Source organism: Bidens hawaiensis, unplaced genomic scaffold (genome assembly GCF_021521415.1).
Source record: "Bidens hawaiensis isolate Kalapana, Puna unplaced genomic scaffold, B.hawaiensis_p1.1 tig00010601_1, whole genome shotgun sequence".
Classification (NCBI taxonomy): Eukaryota; Viridiplantae; Streptophyta; class Magnoliopsida; order Asterales; family Asteraceae; genus Bidens; species Bidens hawaiensis.
This window is the reverse complement of record NW_027491814.1, coordinates 579,757-607,191: the sequence shown is the minus strand read 5'-3', so window position 1 is coordinate 607,191 and position 27,435 is coordinate 579,757. Positions and strand designations below refer to the sequence as shown.

Genomic DNA, 27,435 nt, shown 5'->3' with positions numbered 1-27,435 from the left:
TGTGTGTATATGCCTCATATGGAGGGGTTTATTTATTTTTGTTGTTGGACCTCATCCTCATCCTCATATAAGTATAATCCTACAACATCAATTATTAGAAAATAGTTTCATTTATTTATTTTCTCGTACTTCAACTGTTGCATTTATTTGAGTTGCACGTATGAATTGGGATTTTAGCCTCATATTATACATATAATAACTAGTTATTTGCTCACCAACATTTGTGTTAACTAAATTTATTTTTATATAATGTTGCGGTTATAATAATAGGTTAAATGAAGATTTGAAGATGCTTACTTAGTTGGACAGTTAGGATATTTGATAAACAATGTACTTTGTTTTAGTTATATATATTCTAAATGGTTGTTTTGTGTACTTGAACTAGTTGTATTTGAATTTTGGATGAAATGATTGAGTTGATTTAATATTGTCATTTTAATAGGGTCATGTGTTTATCTTCAATCACGTCGCTTAAAAATGAAAATCAGGGAAATGAAGTTTAAATTACTCCACAAATTCCTAGGTACCATCTACAATTGATAAGTCAAACCAATGAATTAGCAGTTGTTTGACTATCGAATTATCCTTCGAGCAACCCTGGTATCAAGTATGGCACGTGGTTGCGATGTGAAGTGAGGAGCACTTGGTAATGGATGATTCTGCATATGAGGTCCATGAGCTAACCTCAGTAGCAACACACGAAATGTGGGATGAATAGCAGAATCCTTTGGTAAATCCAAGTGATTAACAACATCCCCAATTATCTCTAGAATCAAGTAGGCCCATAATAATGAGGATTCAGCTTCTTCCTAAGGTGCATTTTTAGTGAAGCTTACACATAAGGGCGCAATTTCAGGTATACATGATATCTAATTTTAAAATTTCGATCCGTGTGATTTTTATCCCAGTTGATTTATTCTATTCTTTGCTCAATCTAAATTGTGCTTCAATTGAGCAATTCATATGTTCACCATCTCTGCATAATTCCTCAACAGCTGCCACTTGAGTATTATTAGGTATTTAGGGAATGCGAATAGGAGTATTACTAGGATCAATATCCATACCTTCGCTAGTGATTGCATGTCCCAAGTATTCTGTAAGTCCCGAATCTGGATCACTACAGTATGATATCAACCCAAACACGATGTTAGTGCGGAATCCTAACACTGTGGTATTCAAGAACAATAATACGAAAAATAATAACAGGATTAGATGACACGGGTTCAATGCATATGGTTTTATTATCAATAAATCGTCAGATACATAAACCAATACCCTTCTAAGCACTCTGATAGTTTGATGGTGGCTAAAACTGATTAACCCTAACTAATGACTAAACATTAATTATATATAGGGTTACCATACAAAGCCTAAAGGCCAAGCCCAAATAAGCCCAAACAAGATAAACTGAAATCCATAAAGATTTCGGTATTACTAGACAAACCGAAATCCATAGGGATTTCAGTATTACACCATCACAAACATAATGCAATTCTTCAACTCGTCCTCATTTATTTCACTTTAGTCTTGATCATGTCGTGGTCTTTTGATATGCGTCAGTCTAACCAAATCGTGACCCAACATATTCTACTTTATTACCCCCAAAAACACATTTTGATCTTTTGGCCTTCAATAAGTTCTTTCTCATAAGCTGTAAGACATGTTAAAGGTCTTTGATGTGCTAGTCTATGGATTTGCTATAGACTAAGGTATCATCAAAGAACACCAGTGTACATCTCCTTAAGACTGGTTTAAAGGTTTCATTCCTTAAAGATTGGAAAGTGGCCAGAGCATTGGTCAAACCAAATAGTAGAACCAAAAATTCGGCCTTGGTGAGTCTTGAAGGCTGTTTTGTGAATGTTTTCCTCAAACATTTTGATATGGTGGTAACCAGGTCTAAGATCTAATTCGGAGAAGATTATAGATCCGCCCAATTCATCAAAAAATTCTTCAATAAATGGAACAAGAAACCATCTTTAACACTAGCTTCATTCAACCTTTTGTAATCTATACACATTCTCCGAGAGCAATCTTTCTTTTTTACTAAGACTACTGGTACAACAAAGGAGATGGAGTTGTTTCTTATAACACAAGTATCTAGTAATTCTTGAGTCATTTGCTAAATCACAGTTTTATGAACACTAGGGCATCTATAAGGTTTGAGATCATAGTCACATGGATCCCTCAACTGCCCATGATTTCTGTTTCGAATTGGCCGTACCAAAACGCGGTACGAACACCCGGAACACTATGGATCACAATTTCAATCCAACAATTGGCGTTCCAGATTTCGATTAAGTGGTACCATGAAATTGACGTTCCGCTACCTAGGCAGTTGTGTTTCTGGCACCAACTGTGGCGTCTTTAAAAAATCGTAGAGGAATTGGTCGGTTAGGTTTACAAATCCGTGATTATAGATGGAAACCAATTTTGACTTTCGACCTTAGTCGGGGAGTACTCGAGGATGGCTCACTCAGTCGAATGGGAGTTGCGAGTCCTTGGTCTTAGTTGAGGATATGCAAGAGTTTTTAAAGCTAGGAAGGGAGATTGAGATTCAATTTAATGTTTTCATCTTTTAACTTGATTTTGAAACCACAATTTCTAGAGGGATGTAACCCTTTTGGAACTTCAAATATATGTAGGTAATTCTCCAACAATGCTTCTAAAGGTGCCCCCCCGGCGACCTTAGGATCCGAGACGTATGACCAATAATTGATATCGGTTTTGAAAATATTTCATAGTTGTGTTCTTTTAGTGGTAGTCTTTTAATAAAATATTATTTTATAAAATGTCAGGACTTAAATACCCATATTTTATTTCGGAAATCATTATGAAAACAAAATTTACATTATTTTTAATTTCAAACATCTAGGCCATCAAACAACATCTAATGACTATATCTCCAATATTCTATTATGTGTTTTCGTCATTCTGGCCTGGGCTAATTTAAGGCCAAAAGTATGTGAATTGCGATATCAAATTACGAAACCCATTATATATTGATGGTCAAGCTAATCATTTATGTTGGCGAGAAAACTGGACAATTAAACTATTCAAGTCATTTTGGGTTTGGTTTTGGTTTTAGTAAATGAATTTTAAAGATTAGTTTACTCACGTTAAAGATGAGACAATCCCCTAAATTTCTAAGTGAATTGTCCTTGATACTTTAGTAAAATAACCTTTGTATTATACCTAAAATACCAATTAAGATTAGTTGAGTCTTAAAGGATTAACCTTGAATTACCAAGTATTAACCCGCACAACTCTTGAACGGTTATATAACTCATGTAATAACCACTCAAGAGTTGCTTAGGGTTAGTTATGTTGCACACTCACTTAACATGTAATTAACCGATCTTAGTGGATGAACACCAACAATCTGTTTTCACAATATTGTTGATAATTCTCATTCTAAAATGGTCAATCACTATTAATATTTCATTTAGTCCATGTCAATATTAAGATTCACGTTTTTCCCTAACCAAGCCCTTACAAGAATTACAATTTCTTGGCTTATCATCAAGCTCGGAATCTTGGCGACTCTTTAAAAGATTCTTAAGTTATTCCCCAAACCCTCACAAAAGTGGCAGTTCCCCGGCTTATCTTCAAGTTCGGGGTCTTGGTGTCTATTTTAAGGTTTGTCAAGGATTCGCAAGACTAGCAATTTCTCAGCTTATCGTCAAGATTAGCACTTGGGGTATCTTTTAAGAGTATTTTAACATTCCTCATAAAGTGATAATTGCAACATAACCATTAATTATTAAGAACCGATCACATGTTTTATTATCATTATTAAACTTTAATTAAGATTCATTATAAACCAATATGATAGTATGGAAGTTTGGCCACTAATAGACATAATGATAATTATCAAAGTAATATATACAAATATGATCTGATTGAAACAATATAACCAATTTGAATGACTAATCTTTGATGCTAATGACTTCTCCCAAAAGCTTAATCTCCTTAATCTTCAAGGGTTGTATGGATGGGATTAATTCCCTTATTAATGGTGGTGAAAGGAAGTGGCTGAGAGTATTGAATGCTTCTCTAAGGGGTATTCAAGTCCATTTAATGAAGAAGAAAAAGGGCATTCAATTTAAAAGTTGTCCAGGTCCTCTAGTCACGACCGTGTTGAGTTGGGCACGTCTGTGTCGCCGCTTTTTGTTCTGCTGCATTAATTGTCCATGTCAGATTATACAGCTCAAGGTTAACACGGCCGTGCTAAGCAAGGCACAACCGTGTTGAGTTCCACAACAGTCCAAAGTTCCCCTGTTTTGTCCTTTTCTCTTGTACTTCAAGGCTGATCATGTCTCTGGAAAGCATGGCCGTGCTTTGCTTTCGAATCTTCTATTTTGTCTTTTCTTCTTGCTCTTGATAACATGGGGTGTGCATTGGTTAACATGACCATGTCTTAAACTACTGCTTTTTTGTTGTCTTTACGTCATATGCTCTAGGCATGGTCATGTCATGATTCACCATTGGGTGTGTTGAGTCAGTTTTCACCGTTTATCTCCATTTTTTTTATCGTATTTCAGTTTGTTTCATTCTTTATGACTATATTTACCTATAGATAGAAATTGTAAACATTAGTGGTTATATATTGTAATATAGTTTCCGAAATTACGCTTATTTGGAGATATTTTTATGTTGAAAAGACATATAATTTCTTATACATCAATGGGCCAATCTCTTTTCACCTTCGAATTAGGTAACTATTTCTGTCATTCCAGGTCAATATGTTTGAGTTTGCTCATGACTTTCTTGGCCCACAAACTCATTTTGAGTAATATTGGGTTGATTACCTTTATCCTCATTTTGTTGCAAAGTCTAGGCTCTACGGTAGATAAGCTCATCAAGGAATTCAAATTCATTGTTGTACGTTTTGTTAGGTTCTTTCCGTTGGGAATGTGAGCCAAAAAATGGAAAAACATCTTTTATGAACCTCACATCCCTTGAAATAATTACTTTACCATTTTAGCTTCCAAAATTTTGTATCCCTTCGTACCTCGTGGGTAACCTAAGAAAACACTGGGTCTCCCCCATCTTCGAACTCCCCTTCCCCACCCTTTGTTTTGGTGCTTCTATAGTACGCTAAACAACCAAAAATTTTCATACGATCATACACATTATAAACTATTTCATAAGGGATTTTTTATTTACTACCATGGAGGGAAGTCAATTAATGATATATGTGGCGGTCAAAACATACTGATGTATACAAAAAATTACATCCTTTTGGCATCAAATTATCTCGTGTACAAAAGGTGTCAGTACTTCCTGAAACGCATTTAATGCACATGCACACGTAGACACGGGGGCGTGTCAAGCAAACACATGTTGTCTCTTGCCTTCCAGACAACCTATAAACAAATTGCATGTCTTATTGCTAAGGGAGAGCTTTGACGAGAATTTCACCTTAAAACACATACTTTACTCTCACTTTGAAGATCGTCTCAAGTGTTTGAATGTTTGGAAGCTACCAACATCATCATAAGAGAAAATTTAGATCATCAATTGTGATTAGATTGTTTTGATTTAATGATGTATATAGCATCTTCATCTCTTATGTGCTATCATGCTCTTCATGAGCTAAACTTCTATTTACTACTCTAATCTATGATGAAGTTTAACTTGTTTTGATGATTATATTGGATATGTGATGTGGGTCCAAGTGTAGAAGACTGAGCCATGATGTTTCTAGAGGCCCAAGATTGCGCTACAGAGATGCTGCATGGAAATGGACTTAACTTGGGCTACTGACCTCCTATTTATTTTTCCGAAATAAGCCTTCTAGATACAATTTTGTGGCACTTTTATGTTTTTTTTGTCTACTTTTCGGGTTTTGTTTTGGGCTGTTGTTGGGCCTGTAGTTGTTTGTTTCGGCCCAAACCTATTTTGGATTGTCTATTAATATGTTATGAATGTATTGTGACTGATCATTGATTAGAATTGTATAAAAAACTTTTGGATTTTCAAATTTCTGCCTTTTTGGTCGAATTTGGGGGTTTGGGGAAGGATCATCATGGGTATTCGTAGAATCAACGTGATTAGCCTTCAATCTCTATTAGTACGCCGCATCAATATGTGATTAAGTACTTGTAAGGTAATGGTTATTTAATAGTTATCTTTTGATAGAATATGTTTTGTCATTGATGTGTGGTGGGTGTAGTATGAAAATTGTGTTAATCTTTTCAATGGCTTGTTCACATAATGTTGATTTTTAATTTTATTATAATGATTATTATCTTAACTAAACCACACACAATAGGCAAGTGTACCTATCGTGTATATAGTAAAGTGTAGGTAAGAACCAAGTATCAATCCACCGACACACTTATAGATTTTTACTACCAAATCGTTGTATTTATTTTAACGGAAGTGAAAATCATTTTGGTTTTGGTTTTGGTAAATGAGTTTAAAGAAACATATATTAAAATTAAAAGACAATATTTTTGGGTTTTTATATTTTTAGATAGAAAGCAGGTCAAAGATAAAAGTGTATCATGTTGGTTAAAACTCTTAACTTGGTTTTATAGTTGCATAGTAAACATGTGATATGAGCTTGCTATGGTGACTAAATGAGAGAATTACATTATTAGTCATGTCATTCCATGATAATTAAAGTAAGATATAAATCTTGACTCTGTTTACTAAAACAGCATTTTATGTAAGCAAGTGGTGTTAGATATAGATAAGTTAACTCACTTTAAAGATGAGACAATCCCTTAAATTACTAAGTGAATTGTCCTTGACATTTTAGTAAGAATAACCTTTGTATTTTATATAAAATACCAATTAAGATTAGTTGAGTTATAAAGGATTAACCTTGAATTACCAAGTATTAACCCACATAACTCTTGAACAATTATAGAACTCATATAATAACCAATCAAGAGTTGCTTAGAAAAGGTTATGTTGCACACTCACTTAATGAGTAATTAACTGACTTTAGTGGATGAACATAAACAATCCATTTTCAAAACATTGTTGATAATTCTCATTCTAAAATGGTTAATCACTACTAATATTCCATTTGGTCCATGTTAATATTAGGATTCAAGTTTTTTACCCAACCAATCCCTTACAAGAATGGTGATTTATCGACTTATCACCAAGCTCAGAATCTTGGCGGCTCATTTAATGATTCTTAAGTTATTCCCCAAAATTCTCACAAGAGTGGCAATTCCCCGGCTTATCGCCAAGCTCGATATTTGGGGGTTCATTTTAAGGATTTTTATCTATCAACCAAGTCCTTACAAAAATAGCGATATCTCTACTTATCCTCAAGTTCGGGGCCTTAGTGTCGATTTTAAGGCTCGCCAAGGCTTCTCAAGACTAGCCATTTCTCGGTTTATCGTCAAGCTTAGCACTTGGGGTATCTTTTAAGAGTATTTTAACATTCATCATCAAGTGATAATTGCAACATAACCATTAATTATTAAAACCCAATAACATGTTAGACTATCATTATTAAACTTCAATTAAGATTCATTATAACCAAGATGATACCATGGAAGTTTAGCCGCTAATAAGTATAATGATAAATATCAAAGTAGTGGATACAAACATGATTAAATTGAAACAATCTAACCAATTTGGATGGCTAATATTTGATGGTAATGACTTCTCCTAAAAGCTTAATCTCCTTAATCTTCAAGGGTTGGATGAATGCGATTAATTCACTTATTAATAATGGTGGTGAAATGAGGTATGTTGGAGAGGAGTAAATGAAGTGGAATGTGTATTTAATGCCTCTCCAAGGTTTATTGAACGAAGAAGATGTGTATTCAATTTATAGGCTTATCAGACTCTTAAGGCACGACCATGTCTTCCCAATACACGACCATGTCTTCATTTTTCTGATGCTGCATTAATGGTTCTTTGTCAAACCGTACAACTCCAGGTTAACACGGTCGTGTTAAGCAAGGCATGCGTCACACCCCGATTTAGGGCCTAGGCGTGTGACCACAATTTGGTACCTGTTTTGTAAATGTATCAGAGTTTATGGGTTAATTTTAGCGGAAGACTTTAAGTTTGAATATAATATTAATTTACATTGAAAATTTACTCGGGAATTAAATACCTGAATATTAGTTTACAAAACATATGTTTTATATTACAAGGATTTTAGTTATAAAAAAAGGAGCCATCTTGTACGCGCTTCTATCTTCATATAGCCTCCGATCCTTGCTAATGCTACTTATGCTTAATTACCTGCAATGGGTTGGAAAATACGTCAGCTATATGCTGGTGAACACGTATGACTCAATAAAACATTTTGAATGACGATTACAATACAAATGTAGTTTTCTTGACAATCTCAGCGGAAGCATTCTACTTCCGGTATATGTACCACTGCCCTACACACATAACGGTATTCCCCGAGCCAAACGGCCCTAAACTGAGAACTGGTCATGACCGTTTAAGCTCGCGGCTTCATTGCCTATGATTGATTGATTGAGCTTTAACAGTTATGTTTGGATCCAGACACATGCGTATTCGGTCTGAGTTGATTTTATTCTCTACTTTGTATTATAACGTTTTAGAGATCGCATGATCCCATGTAGACATTGATTGACTCGTTAAGACAAACACCCATTCGTCTCATTGAGTATAAATATGTTTTGACTGATTGAAAAGGTTAACGTATTCACCTGTTCCGTCGGTGTTGAAAACCTTGACTGATTGATTGATTGTGAATGATACTTAACCTATACATAAATAGGTTCGTATGAATGTTTTGAATGATGTTAAGCTATGATTGTAAGCTTAACCTTGAAATCGTTTATCTTTGATTGTAAATGAAAACTTCTTGTTTTATATGACGTTTGATATAGCATGCTTTGGCCTAATAGGTTCAACACGTTGGTAAGTTTCTCCAGGTAAGTAAACGGGTCCCTCGGTTGATTGGGATTTATACGAATTACTTTTCCTTAGGCAAGAAACTTACTAGTAGTGATATCCCCTTCCAGTTACTACATGCCCGTCAAAATATATCTTTTGTTTAACATTACTTCATCATGAAGTAACGTTTATGAAAACTTGATTGTGAATGAATGTTTGTAAAATACGATCAAGGTTAAAGGCCATAGCCTCGATTGTTAGTCTAAGATATAATTCAAATAACTTAATCGTAATCCCTACCTTAACGCGGATACTTAGTTTGACAATAAGAAAAAGGCAGGATCTTGATCTACTCGCTTATGTGATTGCTACTTGATTATAAGTTTGTGTTTTACACGAACTTCGAGAAAATAGCACGTCGGCTTGCTACGGCGATAGGGCACGCTTTCCAATGCTATGTGTGTGTAAATAGAGGTGTATTTGGGATGAATTGGTTCAATCCCGTAGCCCTCTATTTATAGGCTGAAATCGGACCCCGTCGCGGTACGCGATGGGGTTCTTGTGACCCGTCGCGTACCGCGGCGCCGCAATTTTAGGCCACCTTATGCGGTGGTGACACGTGGTCTGTCATAACGTGCCACGTGTTGACACGTGGTTGGACACGTGTCTGGTGACTCACCAAGTCCATCGCGCTACTCGTTGGGTTGAGTGTTACCCCGTCGCGTACCGCGATGGGATAAGATTTTCAGAATTTACATTTTTGGTCCCTATACTTTCTAAATTAGTATATTAGGGCTAAAACTTAAAGGGTAAAAGACGCAGTGTTACAGCATGGCCGTGTGAAGTTCCACAACAGTCCAAATACCACCAATTTTGTCATTTTCTCTTGTACTTGAAAACGTGGTCGTGTCTTAGGAAGACATGGCCGTGTTTTGCTTTGGAACTTCTATTTTGTCTTTTCTTCTTGATATTGATAACATGGGTTGTGTTTTGGTTAACATGACCATGTCTTGATTTCCTGGTCTTTGTCTCTACACCGTATGCTCTAGGCATTGCCATGTCTTGATTCACCATGGGGTGTGTTGGGTCTGTTTTCACCGTTTATCTCCGTTTTTCTTCGTATTTAAGCTTTTTTAATTCCTTAGGAGTATATTTACCTATAAATATATATTATAAACATTAGTGGTTATTTATTCTAATATAGTTGCCAAATTTATGCTTATTTGGAGACATTTTAGTCCTGAAAAGATATACAAATTCTTATACATTAGTCATCTTAATTCATTAATTCAAGATTGACGTTGAATATCTTTAAAACAAATATGTATAATCATTCATGATTCACTCATGTTCTTGAAGAATAGAATGGTAAAAATAAATCTTGATAAATTATCCAAAACATAATCCATTATATGAACTTTGAAAAGATGAAGTATTTATTATAATCAATATTTCTAGTTGTGATAAATCTAAAAAAATATCGTTAAGTATGATTGATTAATTATTATGGTAGTTGGAGAAATTATATGTTGAAGAAATGTATGATATTAACCTACTTAAATCAACCGAAGGTGATCATATGCTTCTTGATGTACGTTGTGTGTAGTATTTTTTATGAAAAGTTTGTTAAATTTTTCAAAGGTTTTTGTTCACACAATGTTTTTTTTAAATTAATAAAAGTGACTATTATCTTAACTAAACCACATACAAATAGGAACGTGTACCTATCTTTTATGTAGTAAAGTATAGGTAAGAACAAAGTATCGATCCACGAACACACTTGCTTGATTTTACTACTAATTTGTTGTATTTATTTTAACCGGAGGTAAACATCAGAGTGTTTTTGGTTTGATAAGTAATTTTTAACAAGAAATTTGAAAGCATAAATAAAATACAATTGAGGAGACCTACCAAGGATCTAGCCGCGGCGATACATCGATTATACAATATGAACACGAATACTTTAAATACGGTTTATTGATAAATAATGGATAAATTACATAGTAAGTTATGGAGAGGATATAACTTAGATCTAGGACCTCACACCACTCATATGTGTGATCTCTCTTAAATATGAGCATGGAACCACCTATTTATAGGCCACATGCTCCATTCGTTAAGTTAAACTCTAATTCGTTATGCCTCCACATCGAATTAGACTTCATTCGTCAACATTCCATGACCAATGGTAATAACTTAACGAACTAGCCCTCATTCGTTATGCTTCCATAACGAATGGACTTATACATTAACGAACTAGCCTAGATCACTAACGAATGGACCTCATTCGCTATACAAATCATAGCGAATGGGCCATTTACAATAAATATTCAATCTAGACTATGTATAAATTATTCGAATGCTACGGACAACAATTTCGTGCACTAACAGACACCCCCTTTTCGTTAATAAAAATTAACGAATCACCTCTCTCATTCATTATACATATCCATCATTTGTTACACGCTTAACGAATCTATTCAATTCGTTATAAATTAAAAACTCTAATTCGTTATAACAGTTACACGAATGGCTTCCCATTCGTTAAGATGTCCACACTTCGTCATACATAACGAATTAGACTTAATTAGTTACCCATACCTTAACGAATTCACTTCACGAATCACCTTAATTCGTTAACTTTAACTTAACGAATTAACTTAACGAATTTCCTTAATTCATTAAAATTTTCATAACGAAATGCTATAGTAACTCGTTAGACTCCCGTAATGAATCAACTACAGTAAAATAACGAATTAGGTTGTTGGATCTGAACTGTTTGCTGGAAAAACGATTTTCGCCGGAAAAATCTGTTACAGTGGCCGGAAAACCCAGATCTGGCCGGAATCTGCAAATTTGAACTCCATCCATGGCAGATTCATCAAAACCACATAATTATCCATAAAAATCTACCCGAACACTCAGTTTTTCATCACAATTCCGAATCCATAATCAGTTTAACTTAACAACCATTGATTCAACATCAATTAAATCAACCCTTAACATGCTCTTCAATGGTGAAATCTTCAATTTACTATAATTTACCACCCAAATCCACAGAAACATGCGGATTTCAATTATAAACACAAATCCATCATCCAATTAACTTAACAATCACTAAATTATCATAAACTGAATCATAAGTTAACATACTCTTCCATAGTGAATCACTCAATACACCATAACTTAACACCAAATTACACCAGTAGATTGGTATTCCCTTAACTAACACAAATCTACCATCAATTTGACTTAACAATCATTGAATTGATCCAAATCTTATCAATCTGTGACCATGCTCTTCCATGGCATATCCTTCAATACACCATAACTTAACCCCAACTTACACAGGAAGCATCATCTTCCATCCATAAACACGAATTCACACTCAAATCCATCTATAACACACTAATTTACTCCAGATCTGACCAAATCAGTCCAAAACCCGAAGAACACGAAAAACTCAGTTCATACCTTAATCGATGTAACGGGAGCAGCTCCTGCTTTGATACCAATTGAGGAGACCTACCAAGTATCTAGCCACGTCGATACATCGATTATACAATATGAACACGAATACTCTAAATACGGTTTATTGATAAATAATGGATAAATTACATAATAAGTTATAGAGAGGATATAACTTAGATCTAGAACCCCACACCTCTCATATGTGTGATCTCTCTTAATTATGAGCATGGAACCACCTATTTATAGGTCATATTCTCCATTCGTTAAGTTAACTCTAATTCGTTATGCCTCCACAACGAATTAGACTCCATTCGTCAACATTCCATGATGAATGGTAATAACTTAACGAACTAGCCCTCATTCGTTATGCTTCCATAACAAATGGACTTATACATTAACGAACTAGCATAGATCACTAACGAATGGACCTCATTTGCTATACAAACCATAGCGAATGGGCCATTTACAATAAATATTCAATCTAGACTATGTATAAATTATTCGAATGCTACGGATAACAATTTCGTGCACTAACAACAGTGTTTTTGGGTTTTTATATTTTTAGATAGAAGATCAAGGATAAAAGTGTATCATTTTGGTTCAAACTCCTCTTAACTTGGTTTAACAATTAGTTAGTAAACATGTGATATGAGCTTGCTATGGTGATTAAATGTGGTAATAACACCTTATTCCTAAGTCATGTTATTTTGTGATAATTAAAGAAAGAGATATCATAACTTCATGACCTCCACTAAAACATCACTTTATGTAAACAAGTGGTTTATGATAAAAATATTTATAAGATAACTCTTTAAAGATGAGACAGTCCCTTAAATTACTAAGTGAATTGCACTTGACATTTTAATAAAATTAACCTTTGTATCATATTTAAAATACCAATTAAGATTAGTTAAGTTGTAAAAGATTAACCTTGAATTACCAAGTATTAACCCGCACAACTTATGAACAATTATAGAACTCATGTAATAACCACCCAAGAGTTGTTTAAAATAGGGTATGTTGCACACTTACTTAACAAGCAATTAACCGATTTTAAGGAATGAATATCAACAATCCGTTTCCACAAACATTGTTGATAGTTCCCATGTTAAAATGACTAATCACTACTAATACTCCACATGGTCCATGTCAATATCAGGATTTAAATTTTTTCCCCAACAAAGCCCTTACAAGAATGACAATTCTGCAGCTTCTCATCAATCTCGAAACTTGGCGGCACTTTAAAAGTTTACTTAATTTATCAACCAAGACCTTACAAGAGTGGAAATTCCTCGGCTTATCGTCAAGCTCGGAACTTGGTTTCTATTTTAAGGTTCGCCAAGGCCTCACAAGACTAGCAATTTCTCTGCTCATCGTCAAACTTGGCACTTGGGGTATCTTTTAAGTGTATTTTAACATTCCTCATCAAGTGATAATTGCTACATAACCATTACTTATTAAAAACCGATCGCATGTTTAACTATTATTATGAAACTTCAATTAGGATTCATTATAAACCAAGATGATACTGTGAAAGTTTAGCCAATAATAAACATAATGTTAATCATCAAAGTAATAGATAAAAGCATGATCAAATTACAAACAATCTAACTAATTTGGATGACTAATCTTTGATGCTAATGACTTCTTCCAAGAACTTAATCTCCTTAATCTTCAAGGGTTGGATGAGATAATTCCCTTATTAATGGTGGTGAAAAGGGGTGGTTGAAGTAGACCATCTTTAGCTTTAGAACTTTCCATTTTGTCTTTTCCTCTTGTTCTTGATTACATGGGTGTGTTTTGATTAACATGGCCATGTTTTGTCTTCCTGAATTTTGTCTTTACTTCGTAAGCTCTTGACATGGTCATGCGTTGATTCACCATGGGGTGTGTTGAGTATATTTTTACCATTATCTCCATTTTTTCTTCGTATATCAGCTTGTTTATTCCTTATGGCTATAAGATAGAAATTATAAACATTAGTGGTTATTTATTCTAATATATTTGCCGAAATAATGCTTATTTGGAGATATTTTAGTGCCAGAAAGATGTATAAATTCTTATATGTCACTAGTTGATTATGGTTTTCCTGAAAGTTGTTACGAATAAAGGATGGGAAATCAAAGTTAATCATAATCTTTATATATTTCACAAGAACTACTTGCTCTTAAATTGACATTCTAGTGGTAATTATGAAGATATTCATGTTATTTTCTTAACTGTCATAAGACAGTTTCTTAGAAATGAGGGGCTATTCTATCTTATATTCTTAAAGCAAGTGTATCACATATTCTAACATTAATCATAGAAAAAGAGTTAAGTGGAATCTAGATTAAGGTGTTAACCTTCATAAATTTGTTATTCTCGTTTAAACTCATTTTAATTGCTTACTTTAAGTTCAACAAAAAAAAACTTCATTTAAAAAGCGAATTTTCATGATCAATCGGTTAAATTGAAAATAAAGATATACTTTTGAACATTATTAGTCATTGGATCGATACTTGGTTCTTACCAATACTATTCTACATATACGATATGCACACTTACCTATTTCGCGTGTGGTTTAGTCTTAGTAAAAATCGTTTTATAAAATTAAAACTTAATCTCATGTAAAAATCAATCAACATTTTATCTACTCCCATGCATGACATCAAGTATTTGGCGCCGTTACCAGGGACTTCGGTAATTTTTGAAAACGATCTTGATTTTAAGTTAGCCGTTGTTTATAATTGTTCGTAACTATTAATTTTAGTATTTAGTTCATCTTTATGCACCTAGATCTCGTGTTATTCTCTAACTGATGTATGTCACAATTAGTGCATGATTTGTTGTCCGCAACTAATTGAATATACTAGGGGTAGTTTAGTCTTTATGCTACATCGTAATGTAACGCCCGTAAATTCGTGGGATACGGAATAACTTGTAAGACCTCGATCATTGTTGTCTACGTGTTTTGAAGAGTTAAACGAAATTTTATCAAATATGACGGAATGTGATTTTAAATGCAATGCATATGTATTAATTGATTTGAGGGGACCCAGTTGTAATTACGCGGAAGATTATTAGTGAAAATTTGGGAGAAAGGAGTCGGTATGAGAACTAGAGGGACCAAATTTAGAACTTGGTGAAGTAAACAACTAGGAAAAGAAACCCTAGATTATTCATTTGTGAATGCTTGACGGCCGAGAAGGAGAGCAGGAAAAGATGATGCATGACATAGTTGGTGTGAGTCAGTGATTTTGTCAATTTTTCGGTTTTAATGGGTGGTATGGAGGATTGGGGATGCTTGGATGAGGAAGGGTTCGATCAAAACAAGATTCCGGCGAAGGAGGCAAGAAACCCGACAACTGTTTGCATCACCTGCGATGGTTCCGGCGGCATCTGGCAGCAAAGCTGCTTCAGGGTGGTAGTTCTCGGCAACACGGTCGCGTGGATATATTATTTTCTTGATTTCGAGTTCGTATGACCAAGTTATGAGCAAAACAAGAAAGAGTTCGCATTTCGGCTGACGGTTCAGTTTTCCGTCGGACTATTTGGTTTTCCAGCGATGGTGGCGATAGTTTCCGACGGCGGGAACTGGTGTCTTTGGTGGGTTCAATGTGACAAACTCGTGAATAACTTATTTTCCTATAACGAAGTTCGATTGATTTGGTTTCATGTTATTCAACAGTTAACGTGAGGTTGTCACACCCCAACTTAGGGCCTAGGCGTGTGACCAATAGTTGGTACCTGTTTTGTAAATATATCAGAGTTGTATTTATTTAGCGGAAGTCTTTTAATATATTTTGAAATATTAATTTATTTGTAAACCTTTATTTATAATAATATAATATTTAATATATTCGGAAAACTTCTCGTATAATAAATACCCGAGCGTTAAATTTATAAACATTTGTTTAAATACTGTTTGCAATATTTTAATAATTAAAAACTCTGACATCTCTACCTTGCGAGCGTCTATCTTCTTGAATATCTCTAATACCTTGCTACCTGTACTAACTTTATTTCCTGAAATATGGGGAAAATACGTCAGCGATATGTTAATGAATCGTTGACTCTAAAAACAATTTATAAATATTTCTTTGACTGACAAGATAGTTTTCTTGAACAATCTCAGCAGAAATGTCTCTTATTTCTGGGATTTGCCACTGCCATACACACACAATTACGGTTCTCCGGGAACAGACACCCAGTGGAGAACTTTTATTATGATCACTAGTCTGCGGTCACGTAGCCTTAATTGAAAGACTAGATTAATTATGTTTGCATCCAAACACATGTGTACTCGGTTTGAGTTGCTTTTATTTTCTATCTTGTATAAATAGGGATCACGTATTCCCATAAATCTTTATTTGACTGACTTTGTTTAAGATAACAACCCATTTATCTTGACTGAAAAAAGTTTAACGTATTCACCTGTGATTGTCTGTTTTGAATGATGTGGTGATATCGTTTGAAAACTCTTGTGAATGAATGAATGATTGACCTATTATAATATACGATTATGTAAATACCCGGATCGTCTTTTAATCCGGCTACAAACATTTAGTCTGGTTTTGATAGCTTTAAACCTTGACTGATCTTTTGTTTAAATAAAATATTTTTGATATGAATTACTTTTCTTTATTTGCCAATAATGTGCTATGTTTTTTCTTCAAGAAGAAAATGTCTATGATATGTTTATTCTTTAAGAAGAAATGTCATTTGTTTATAACCTTGATATATAAAATCTTATGTTTCTTAATTATAAAGAAACACTATTCTTTTGACTATACCTTTTGTGGGTAAAAGCTTATCTTTCTTAATTACGAAGAAACTATATTTTAGCTATAACCTTTGTTTATATAATTTTGTATTTCTTAATTATATAGAAATCTTATTTAATTGTTACCTTTTAAATTAATCAAGGTCTAGGCTATACCCATGACTAGGGTCTAAGCCTTGAAATAATAAATTTTATTCGGGAAAAATCCCTACCTTGCTTAGCTTAATAATTACCTAGACTTTCGACAGCACTTCCGCACTTGCACGAATGTCGTGGTATTCTTGATCTAGATTTCTTGGCACGCAAATCGAGACGATGTTCGGGGGTCACCGGGTCGTGCACGTACTTCGAGGCAGGATATCGGGTTACTTTTAGGTGGCACGCACTTCGAGGAACGTCGGATATTTGGCACATATTACGAGGTTCGGCACGTAAAACGATGTAAAGAGAGTGATTCTAGAGAGAGAAAGATTTGGTGTAAGGTGTGAAGTGTCGTGACCCCATCTATTTATAGCTGAAATCGGGCTCCATCGCGATACGTGATGGACCCTTTCTTATGGTCATCACGTATCGCGATGACTCATGTAGCTCAGAGAGTGCCACGTGTCGCATCGACCATCCTCGCATCCATCCATCCCATCCATCCCTCTCTCGATTAATCGGCTTATCAAGCCATCCATCCATTCATTGATCCATCCATCTAACGATAGATTCATCGAACCAACCATCAACCATCCATCCATCCATTTGTCGATCCACCGATCCATGCGTCCGTCCATTTATCGATCAATCGATCCATCCATTGAACCACTCGTCCAACGATCGATCCAACCATCGACCATCCATGCATTCATTTATCCATCAATTCATCTGTCCGTCCATTTATCGATCAATCGATCCATCCATTGAACCACTCGTCCAACGATCGATCCAACCATCGACCATCCATGCATTCATCTATCCATCAATTCATCTATTCATCCATCGATCCATCCATTCAGCCATCACCATCCATATGTCCTCCATCTATTGATCCATATCCATGGATCCATCGCGCCAACCATCGACCATCCATCTATCAATCCATCCACTAACCCATCCATCCATTCAATGATCGATCCATCCATCTATAAACCCACCCACCCACCCACCCATCCATTCTACAATACTACAAACATAATACAGAAAATAAATAATTAGTAAAGCACATGCAAAAAAGAAACGAATAGGTTAAAATTTAGTTTTATAACTAGAAGTTTTACCCCCCGCGTTGCGGGGGAGGGGGTTGGGTGGGTGAGGGGATGAATTGTAATCAAAGTACGAAAGGAATTACTGTAACGGTTTTGCACATTCATTCAAGTCATAGAAACTATTTTTTCTATATAAGGTCCAAGTAAATATACACATTGTTTCCATTTCTAGAGTCAGTTAATCACCGCCAAATTATCCTTAGCTGAATCTCCAAGTGATGACCTGCAATTAAAACTTTGACAATGTCAAAGGCTTTTTATCAAAGAAAGTCCGTGTAAGCTAGTGATTTACAAATTAACATTACCTGCGCTATGACTGTTGGAGAAGTTTTTGGCCAGATATCTTCCCAAGTGTCTGCATTGATAGGAAGCCATTCCTACTGTATCATAAGCTGAGAATTTGATTGAACATCTTTGTGTGCCTATTATTACTTGCAGATTTGCAGTAGGTCTGGTATACGGTCGCCATTGTCATTGTATCTATTAGAAAACCGAAACCAACATTTGTCAAATCTCCCTACAATAATCGTAGCTGCAATGCAATGGGCCATTGTTATAAATTTGAAATATTGTTGAATGTGATTCTTATATAAAATTAATTTTAGTAAACTATACATTTAAATTTATACATGAGTTATTAAGTGAACTGATAAAAAAATGAGGAGAGAATTTGAAGAGATAATATTATCAATAATAGCTTCATCTGAGGTGTGCTTGATCTGGATGACCTTCACCTTTTCGATTTCCACATTGCTTATTGTTATACTACATTATCAATTAAAAAAGTAGATCAAATTATAAGTATAGTTTGTAGTAACCCCGTAGTATTACGAAACAGCTCAAAATATCACAATTAAAAAACATTTACCTACAATGCGCATTACACCTGGTTTGTGATTGTGGTTAGAAATATCATACACAATTCGCGGATTATAGGCAAAAGCATTATGAATGCGAGGTCGAGTGGAGGTGTGTTTATCAGTTGTGGTATCTGCATAAGTGTCACGTATGTAAGTATATAATGTATAATGGTGTAATCGTCATGTGTTAATGAATATTATGACCATTGTTAGTGAATGTGTGATACAGAAAAGTGTAACAGTAATGTACAAAGATTGTGTTATGTGTTTGCATGTCAGGTTGTCAAGAGCATGTATTGTTTAGTTCTAGTAGAAAGTCGGTATATACTACGTTTTTGGTAATGTCAGGCTCATCTTTCTAGGACTATTAATATCCTTAAGGATTCGGGTGAGGTTGCCCTTGATTATGCTATTTATGCTTCTGGTTTGGCGTGTTACACCTTTTTAGGTTCAGATTGTGTGATTGTGTTCAGGTTATATATACACATACACACGGTTTTTGGGTTCACTTTTGTGTCGGGTTTGACCCACCAAGTGTTGAACATGCTAAGTAAAGTTGTTCATAACATTGACAGCTTGGGTACTCCTAACTAAACAGTAAAAGATAAAGAGGCATACCACATTAAATACTTAAGATTGCAGTTTGTATGCATACCAATTTGTAATGTAATTAAAAAATATACGCACGTCATATATTTTCACTAACTTATATTATGTATAATGGTTCCTAGACATACAAAAGGACGGTACATGTCAAAAAATTTTAGCCCGGATTTGTTTTTCTCAAGTTGGGTTGTTCAGGTTTAAGTTGTTATTAAATCAGGTTTCGGGTTGCGTCGACTCGGGTTTGGTGTAGGACCAGTCCGGGCTGTTTTTAGTAATCGGTTATGGTTAAAAAACAAACTTTATTTTGGTAATCGGGTTTTAGTTCTCGTATTGGATTGTTATGCACATTCCAGTAGTCATTATATTTCCAATTTGTATGTAAAAATTAGTTCTAAGCATTTCATCAAAGAGCATAACAAAAGAATGAAAATATATGCATTTTGGTCAATCTAATTTGAAACAATAAAGAAGAAAATTAGATTGATGGCAATAACAACTGCAAAACAAACACTTACTCTAAGAAAATGGAGAGCAAGATATAGCAAAGGCGCAAGCAAGCAGGAAGCATGTTTCCGTTTGAGATTAGGGAAATCCAAAGAAACCCCCAAGCGCAATTTCAAATGTTAATATACCTTGTGGGGATTAAAACCTGAGACAAATTTAATCAAAATGAACATGAAGAATAAGAGAAAGTGAGTCAAAAGCAAATGCAGTTGGTGAAGCATAGGTTTGACGCATATGGGCATCAAACAGAAACCAAAAAAAGAAAAATTTACAACACAGACAACTAAAGGTACAACAAAGACAACCAAAGGTACCAACTGTTAATGCAAACAAACTTTGCAATTGTTATATTTATAATTTGTTATTTAAGAAACATTTAATAAAAACTAAATAAAGTTTATTTAATCTTTAGCAAGGATTTTTCGTCGTAACAAGTTGACTTTTTTTTCATTTGGTTTATTTAACAACCAATAAAAATAATTTTAAAAAAAATTATTTAAGTATAGCGACGACAAGTTGTCGAAACAGGGGTAATTTACACATTTTTGATATACTTTTTTTATCAACCAATAATATAAAAATAATAATAATTTGATCTAATGCGACAGCAAGTCGTTGAAATAAGGTTTCAAGATGGTGGTCAAATTTTGCAAATCCCTTCAAAAGTTTGACCCTCCCTATATCGACGACATTTGGTCGATAAAGAGTGCAAAAATAAAAACAAATTGAAAAAACCTATATCGACGAATATTTGTTGAGAAAGGGTTAGTTATAGCGATGACCGTTGTCTTCGATATAGCGTTGGTCGATATAGGGCTACTTTCTTGTAGTGACAGGCATGTAGATTAATTAAATTAATTATATAACAAATTATATATTCAAAAAAATATTAAAAAAACACTAAGCAAACTCGTGTAATACGCGAGCTAAAAGCTAGTGTGTGTGTATATGTATGTATGTGTGTGTGTATATATATATATATAGAGAGAGAGGGGAAGGTTAAAATAAGAAGTTAATATTTTCTAAAAAGTGTAGGAAGCGATTAAGACCATTAGATTAAATACAATACACAAGGGTAGGATCGTCATAACTTTTTATTAATTGCTAACTAATAATATAGATATATATTTGAAAAGCACATGCAAATTCTTCAATTCAGAGTTACATCTAACTATTAATTCTTGAAATCATATTCTTGGTAACCCAAATAAGAAAGTCAATTTTCTTGAAGTCTGAATCTTACACCGGAAGAAAAACCCAGAAAAACCCAACGTCTCCATTAAATAACAAAAGGAGGAAAAGAAACAACATTCTTGTTCAACAAGCAGCAATCGAACCAACTTTCTTGTTTAATCATGAACTGGATGCGGCACTCCGACCACCAACGCCAACGTGAACAATCCCGATCACTGGCCACCGACTCTACCGTCCAGTTTTGGTTCTGTCGCAGCGATCTACGATTTTGTCAACACCGGCACCATCGCTTGACCCTCACGCTGTCGGCGTTGTCAGCGGCGATGGAATTAGATGAATGAAACATGTAATTTGTAAACATCAAATCTGTAGGTTTTCGATCACTTTTTTATTTTATTTTTTTTATTTTACATTTTTGGTGATTTCTTCATACACTTTGTAGACACTCTTAATTTTTTAAAAATGGGTGCTGCTAAACGTACCCCCCTCCCCTACACCAATTTTACTAAATATACACCCCCTTGACTTATTAGAAAAATTATTATTACCTCTTAACATTATTTATATACATATTAGTCCCTACAATATTTTTTTCACTTAATAATCTCCACTACATATATCAAATTAAAAACTATCAAATATTACTGTTAATCTATTTTTTTAGTATCAATATTGTAAATATTTATAATATCTTTTTTTTTAATTTTAATAATATATATATTTATAATATTTATATTTTACCTCTTTATCTTTTACAAAATAAACCCGAAAGTCGAAAACCTAAAACCCTAAACCCGAACCCGAAACCCTTAACCCGGAACTCGAAAACCTAAAACCCTAAAGCCGAACCCTAAACCCTAAATCCTAAACCCGGAAACCTAAACCCGAAGCCTAAACCCGAACCCTAAACCCAAAACCCTAAACTCGAAATCATTAAAAAAGTGCAACTTGTAAAAAAAATAATATGTAATTATTAATTTTATGTTAATTTGGTAATTATATGATTTCGATCGGTAATATGAAAGTTGGTTTTTCTAATGGGGGTATGACAAGCAACCAGGGGTACGTTTAGCCTGACCCAAATATATGAATTATTCCTAAATATAATTTAGAGTTAACAATTATAAATTCTAGAATCTATTAATGATTTTATATCTTTAATACAAATTTTAAAATATTACGGAGTAATTAATCGAACTTGATTTTAGGAAACACTATACAGAAGAAACACAAAAAAAAAAAAGAGAAAACACAAATTGTGATCCTTGTCAAATATATGTAACCAATAGACATCGTCCCACTAAAACAAGCAACCAATCAGAAAAAAGCACACCCAAAATCTCTCTTCACCAACCTACTATATATATATATGCCTACATATTCTTTACACAATTGCATTCCAAATCATTCACTCAGTATCTGAGAGGTTTAGTTTCTGTTGTGTTTTAGCAATGGCTCGTACGAAGCAAACCGCTCGCAAGTCTACCGGTGGAAAGGCTCCGAGAAAGCAACTGGCTCACAAGGTACGTGCTAATATTGTTTTCTGCATGAAGTTGGTAACAGTTACCATTTATTCAGATTTTGGTGTAATAGTTTTTAACCAACGGCTGCAGGCTGCTATGAAAAGTGCACCGACAACCGGAGGAGTGAAGAAGCCTCATCGTTATCGTCCTGGAACTGTTGCACTTCGGTGAGCCTATCTTTTAACCTTAGAACTATTCAGTTAACAATGGGATAACTGATGATTTACTCACTGATTATGTTTATCAATGCAGTGAAATCCGCAAGTATCAGAAATCTACCGAACTCCTAATCCGTAAATCGCCATTCCAGAGGCTTGTGCGTGAAATTGCTCAGGATTACAAGGTGAATATTATTACTATATATATCTTGAATCTTACAATATTAATTGTTTATGCACTCAATTGATGATTAATATGTTTGGTAATTGCAGACTGACTTGAGGTTCCAGAGTCATGCGGTGCTGGCACTTCAGGAGGCGGCCGAAGCGTACCTGGTGGGTCTATTTGAGGATACCAACCTGTGTGCCATTCATGCCAAGAGGGTCACAGTCATGGTTAAGGACATCCAGTTGGCTCTTCGAATTCGCGCTTAGTTAAAATCCTTAATAATGAATTGAATGTGATTAGCTTGAAGTACGTTTATATCTTTGTTTTGGTTCTAGCATGAAAAATTTTTGAATTTTATTGATGTGGTATTGATTAATGGATTGAAGTTTTATATAATTGGATGTGATTTTGTTGCCATCTTTATAATGATTATATAGCTGATGTATTTTTGTAAAAGATTTATAAAACCAATGGCGATCATGAATACAAAACATATTTTGTTTCTTTTCTTTTTGTCAGCATGGGTTGCAATGAAGGCAAAAGTGTTGCTAGACATTTCTTTTTGATTTGAATAACTGCATTTTATTACCACCACCAGGCAAGAACCCAAACAATAATATTACAAATTAACACAAGAAATAATAATCAGAGCAGCAGGCACACCCGAGTTACACCATAATTACAAAAAACCTTCTAAGTTACATAGTTTCACGTCTCTGATTGGATCTGATGTTCAACCACATGGCAGCATCTTCCGTGATAAGCTTACTCCCGATAACCAAGAGTGTTATAATAAGAAAAACATATAATTTCTAAGCTTCCAAATACTCCATAGAGATACAAAAATTATGTTTGTTGTGTATAGTTAGCTAGGTATATATGGTGTATTAGAAGCCTGCTGTTGTATGGTATATAAGAACAGCATGCGACTATAAATCTGCAATCATGTTCGACATATCACATCCTACAAAGTGATGAATTTAATTTAATTAACTTGGAAGACAAAATAAGTTACATTGGTTTGAATTGGTAATGCAACTCATTGACATATATATGAATAATGTATTATATAACTATGGTGTAGGGGCATTGAACATGTTTGATGCAAGGATTAAGAATTTAAGACCTCCAATATTGTCATATTGAAAGCAGCTTATATAACAATGATAAAAATACTTAAGCCTCTTATCTTCCATAACAATGCATTGGTCACGGTCTAAATGATAGTAATGCATTAGGAGTTCGAAACAAATCATCATACTCCTTCAACAGATCCTCTAATGTATTATCCTTTCCACTATTTGTGACTTGTGTTTGATGTTGGAAGTGGCCATCGCCAATTGCATGCATACTAAAGAGTTGAACATTGACAACCTTTTATCACCTTGTAGCATAGTATTAACAATTATACCATATCCATTTTAACTTGAAGTTTTGGTGTCCCGCTTCAGATTTTATCGAAAATGAGTAGCTCAAGATTGCATATTATCTTGCTTAAGGCATGTAACCAGGGTATTCCGACCACTATGTCTAATTACTTAATCGTATTATCAACATCTCGGCCTTAAGCCAACTTCCTTGCATGAATCATTTGAATCTTAGCACACCTACAATTATTTAGATTCGCAATAGTAACCTTCATGTCAGGGCCGGCTCCGATAATTGAAAACAAAAAATTGGGGTCAAAGGCGAAAAATATTTTGGGATTTAAGTAAAAAAAGTAACAATTTAATTTTTAAATTAGCAACTTTGGTTATGATTTGGGTTATGTAAAAAACTAATGTATAAAAATAAGCTTAAACATTTCTCAGATGTAGCTAGAACCCACAACCTTTTGGTTGGGAGCCATACTCATTGCCACTAGACCAAGTTAGTTATGTAATCGAGTTTAAACATTAAATATGCATATCGTTTTTCATAAAAGTACATATATTTTTTATTAAAAAAAAAAGCATTCGGGTCTAGCGAGTAGTTGGGGGTATGGTCATCGACCACTCAGCCCCATGCCTTTGCTTCATGTCATTAATGTTCTTAGTAGACCATTTAAGTTTTTCAGCTAACCTTTTCTTTTCAAAGGTAAGTGTTGAGCAAGAATCGATTAAGATTTGTAATTGTTTCGTGTATGAGAACGTGTATACATATTCAAGTGCGGACTTACTAGGTTGTTTTTTTTTTTTTGTTTTTTTTTTTTTTGGGGGGGGGGGGCAATTGACTTCTTATTTTCTTTTTACTATTATATATACGCAGCAAAGCATGGTTCCATCACTATTAAAATTTGGGTTAAGCCATCTATCATTCCCTTGGGAAAAAAAACATGGTTCCATCACTATTAACATATTTGAGGATTTGAAATAGCATATGTTAAAGCTTCATGACCTTCCTTGGTAGCTTCCTCATCTTCATCAATTACTTCAATGAGAGTTGTTATTTTCCTTTTTACATTTACCTGAAGTAAACCTTTCATTCCATTAGAAGCTTTATTCACGAGCTCTTTTGACATCAAATTCATTACTAGAAAGTCAAATTGGAGAGTAAGAACTTTGTGAGTTTATTAGTGACTAGTAAGGGAAGTTTGGTTATAGAATAGTCCTTCAAGACTTACAATTGTCACTTTTGGCCCCAAACTACTTACTAGTAGGGATGATAATGGGTTGGGTTCGGACTAGGTATTGCTAATCTCATACCCATACCCGGTTGTAAATTTCATTCCCATACCTGGCCCATTACCCGTCAGGTATGTGTTGGTAGACGTGCACAAAAAAACCGGTTCCGGAACCGGTGGAACCGACCCGGAATCGGTTCCAGTTCCTACCCGATAGACCAAATACCCGGTTTTGGTATTTTTCTACCCGAAAATCATACCCGGTTCCCCTATTTGTATTTCCCAATCGGTTCCTACCCGGTTCCTAATTGTACCCGGTTCGGTTCCTACCCGAAAAAACCGGTTCCGGCGGGTTTTTTTAAAAAGGTCAAACACAGGTCAAACTAGACGTTAGAACCGGTTTTTGAGAAACAAAAGAGTCGTTGGAACCGGTTCCAACGGTAATATAGCCGTTGGAACCGGTTTTGAGACACAAAAGAGCCGTTGTAACCGGTTCCAACGGTAATATAGCCGTTGGAACCGGTTCTTGTAGCCCAAAACCTATATATAAGTTGTTTTCCATTACTTGTTTCACCACCAAACTCAAAAACAAACTAAAATACTTCTCCTCTAGCAAACCCGACCATCCAACTAAATATTATTATGGCACCCATCAAAAAAACTAACAAGAAGGCTAAGAAGAGTGTTTTTATTGAACTCGTTCCTCCTATGGAGGACCCAGATGTTCTTGCGGTCATCACCCATAACCGCAACCAAGACATATGGAAGAATTGGGATTTGGTTGTGAATGCCGAAGGTTATCAAAAGGCTCGTTGCAAACTATGTGGAACACAATTAAAGCACGATTCCAACTCAATTTTGAGAAAGCACATCGAGAAGCCATATTGCAAGGCGTTGAAAGGGATTGGCGCGACCGATCAAATTGACTTGGGTAAAGATGGTACACTCTTTCGTTACAACACGACTCAAGTTCAAGATAGAATGGCAAATTTCGTTATTCAACGAGGTTTGCCGTTTAACCACTTTGATGACCCGGATTTGACGTCGTTGATTCGAGAAACTCTACAACCGCGATACACACATGTAAGTCGTACTACCTTAAGACGTCATTGTATCAAGTTGTGGGAGTGTGCTAAAAAAGAGTTAATCGAGTTGTTTCATTCTTTACAAGCGATGGTTAGTTTAACTACCGAAGTTTGGTCGGCACCACACGGGTTGCCCGAATCATACATATGTGTCACCGCTCATTGGGTTGATCCGGTGACATGGCAATTGATGAAACGCACCATCGCTTTTGAAAACTTCCCATTCCCACATACCGCCGAAAAATTGTTTGAATTACTTGATGAAGTTATAACGACTTACAACTTGAGAAATAAAATATTTTCGATTTCGTTTGACAACGCTTCAAACAATACTAAGGCGGCCGAAAAATTTATCATTAAATATTCACCACATTGTTTCGGGGATTTTTTTCATGTTC

At 34.7% G+C, this 27,435-nt stretch overlaps 1 protein-coding gene and 1 pseudogene across 3 annotated transcripts in view; both read left to right on the top strand.

Moving 5' to 3' along the window:
- The window catches only part of LOC143535786 (putative late blight resistance protein homolog R1A-10), a 141,979-nt pseudogene that overhangs the window by 6,246 nt on the left and 108,298 nt on the right, over positions 1-27,435 (top strand). The gene's annotated exons all lie outside the window — the stretch shown is intronic.
- Positions 22,738-23,761, top strand: LOC143535769 (histone H3.3-like). 2 transcript variants are annotated; one of them, XM_077029930.1, is made up of 4 exons: positions 22,738-23,023; positions 23,114-23,190; positions 23,276-23,366; positions 23,455-23,761. In XM_077029930.1, the coding sequence occupies exons 1-4, from the start codon at positions 22,952-22,954 to the stop codon at positions 23,614-23,616; spliced, it is 402 nt and encodes a 133-aa protein (XP_076886045.1). In that variant the 5' UTR covers positions 22,738-22,951; the 3' UTR covers positions 23,617-23,761. The 2 variants fall into 2 exon arrangements, with proteins under 2 accessions (XP_076886045.1, XP_076886044.1); XM_077029929.1 differs by having other exon boundaries at positions 22,738-23,190.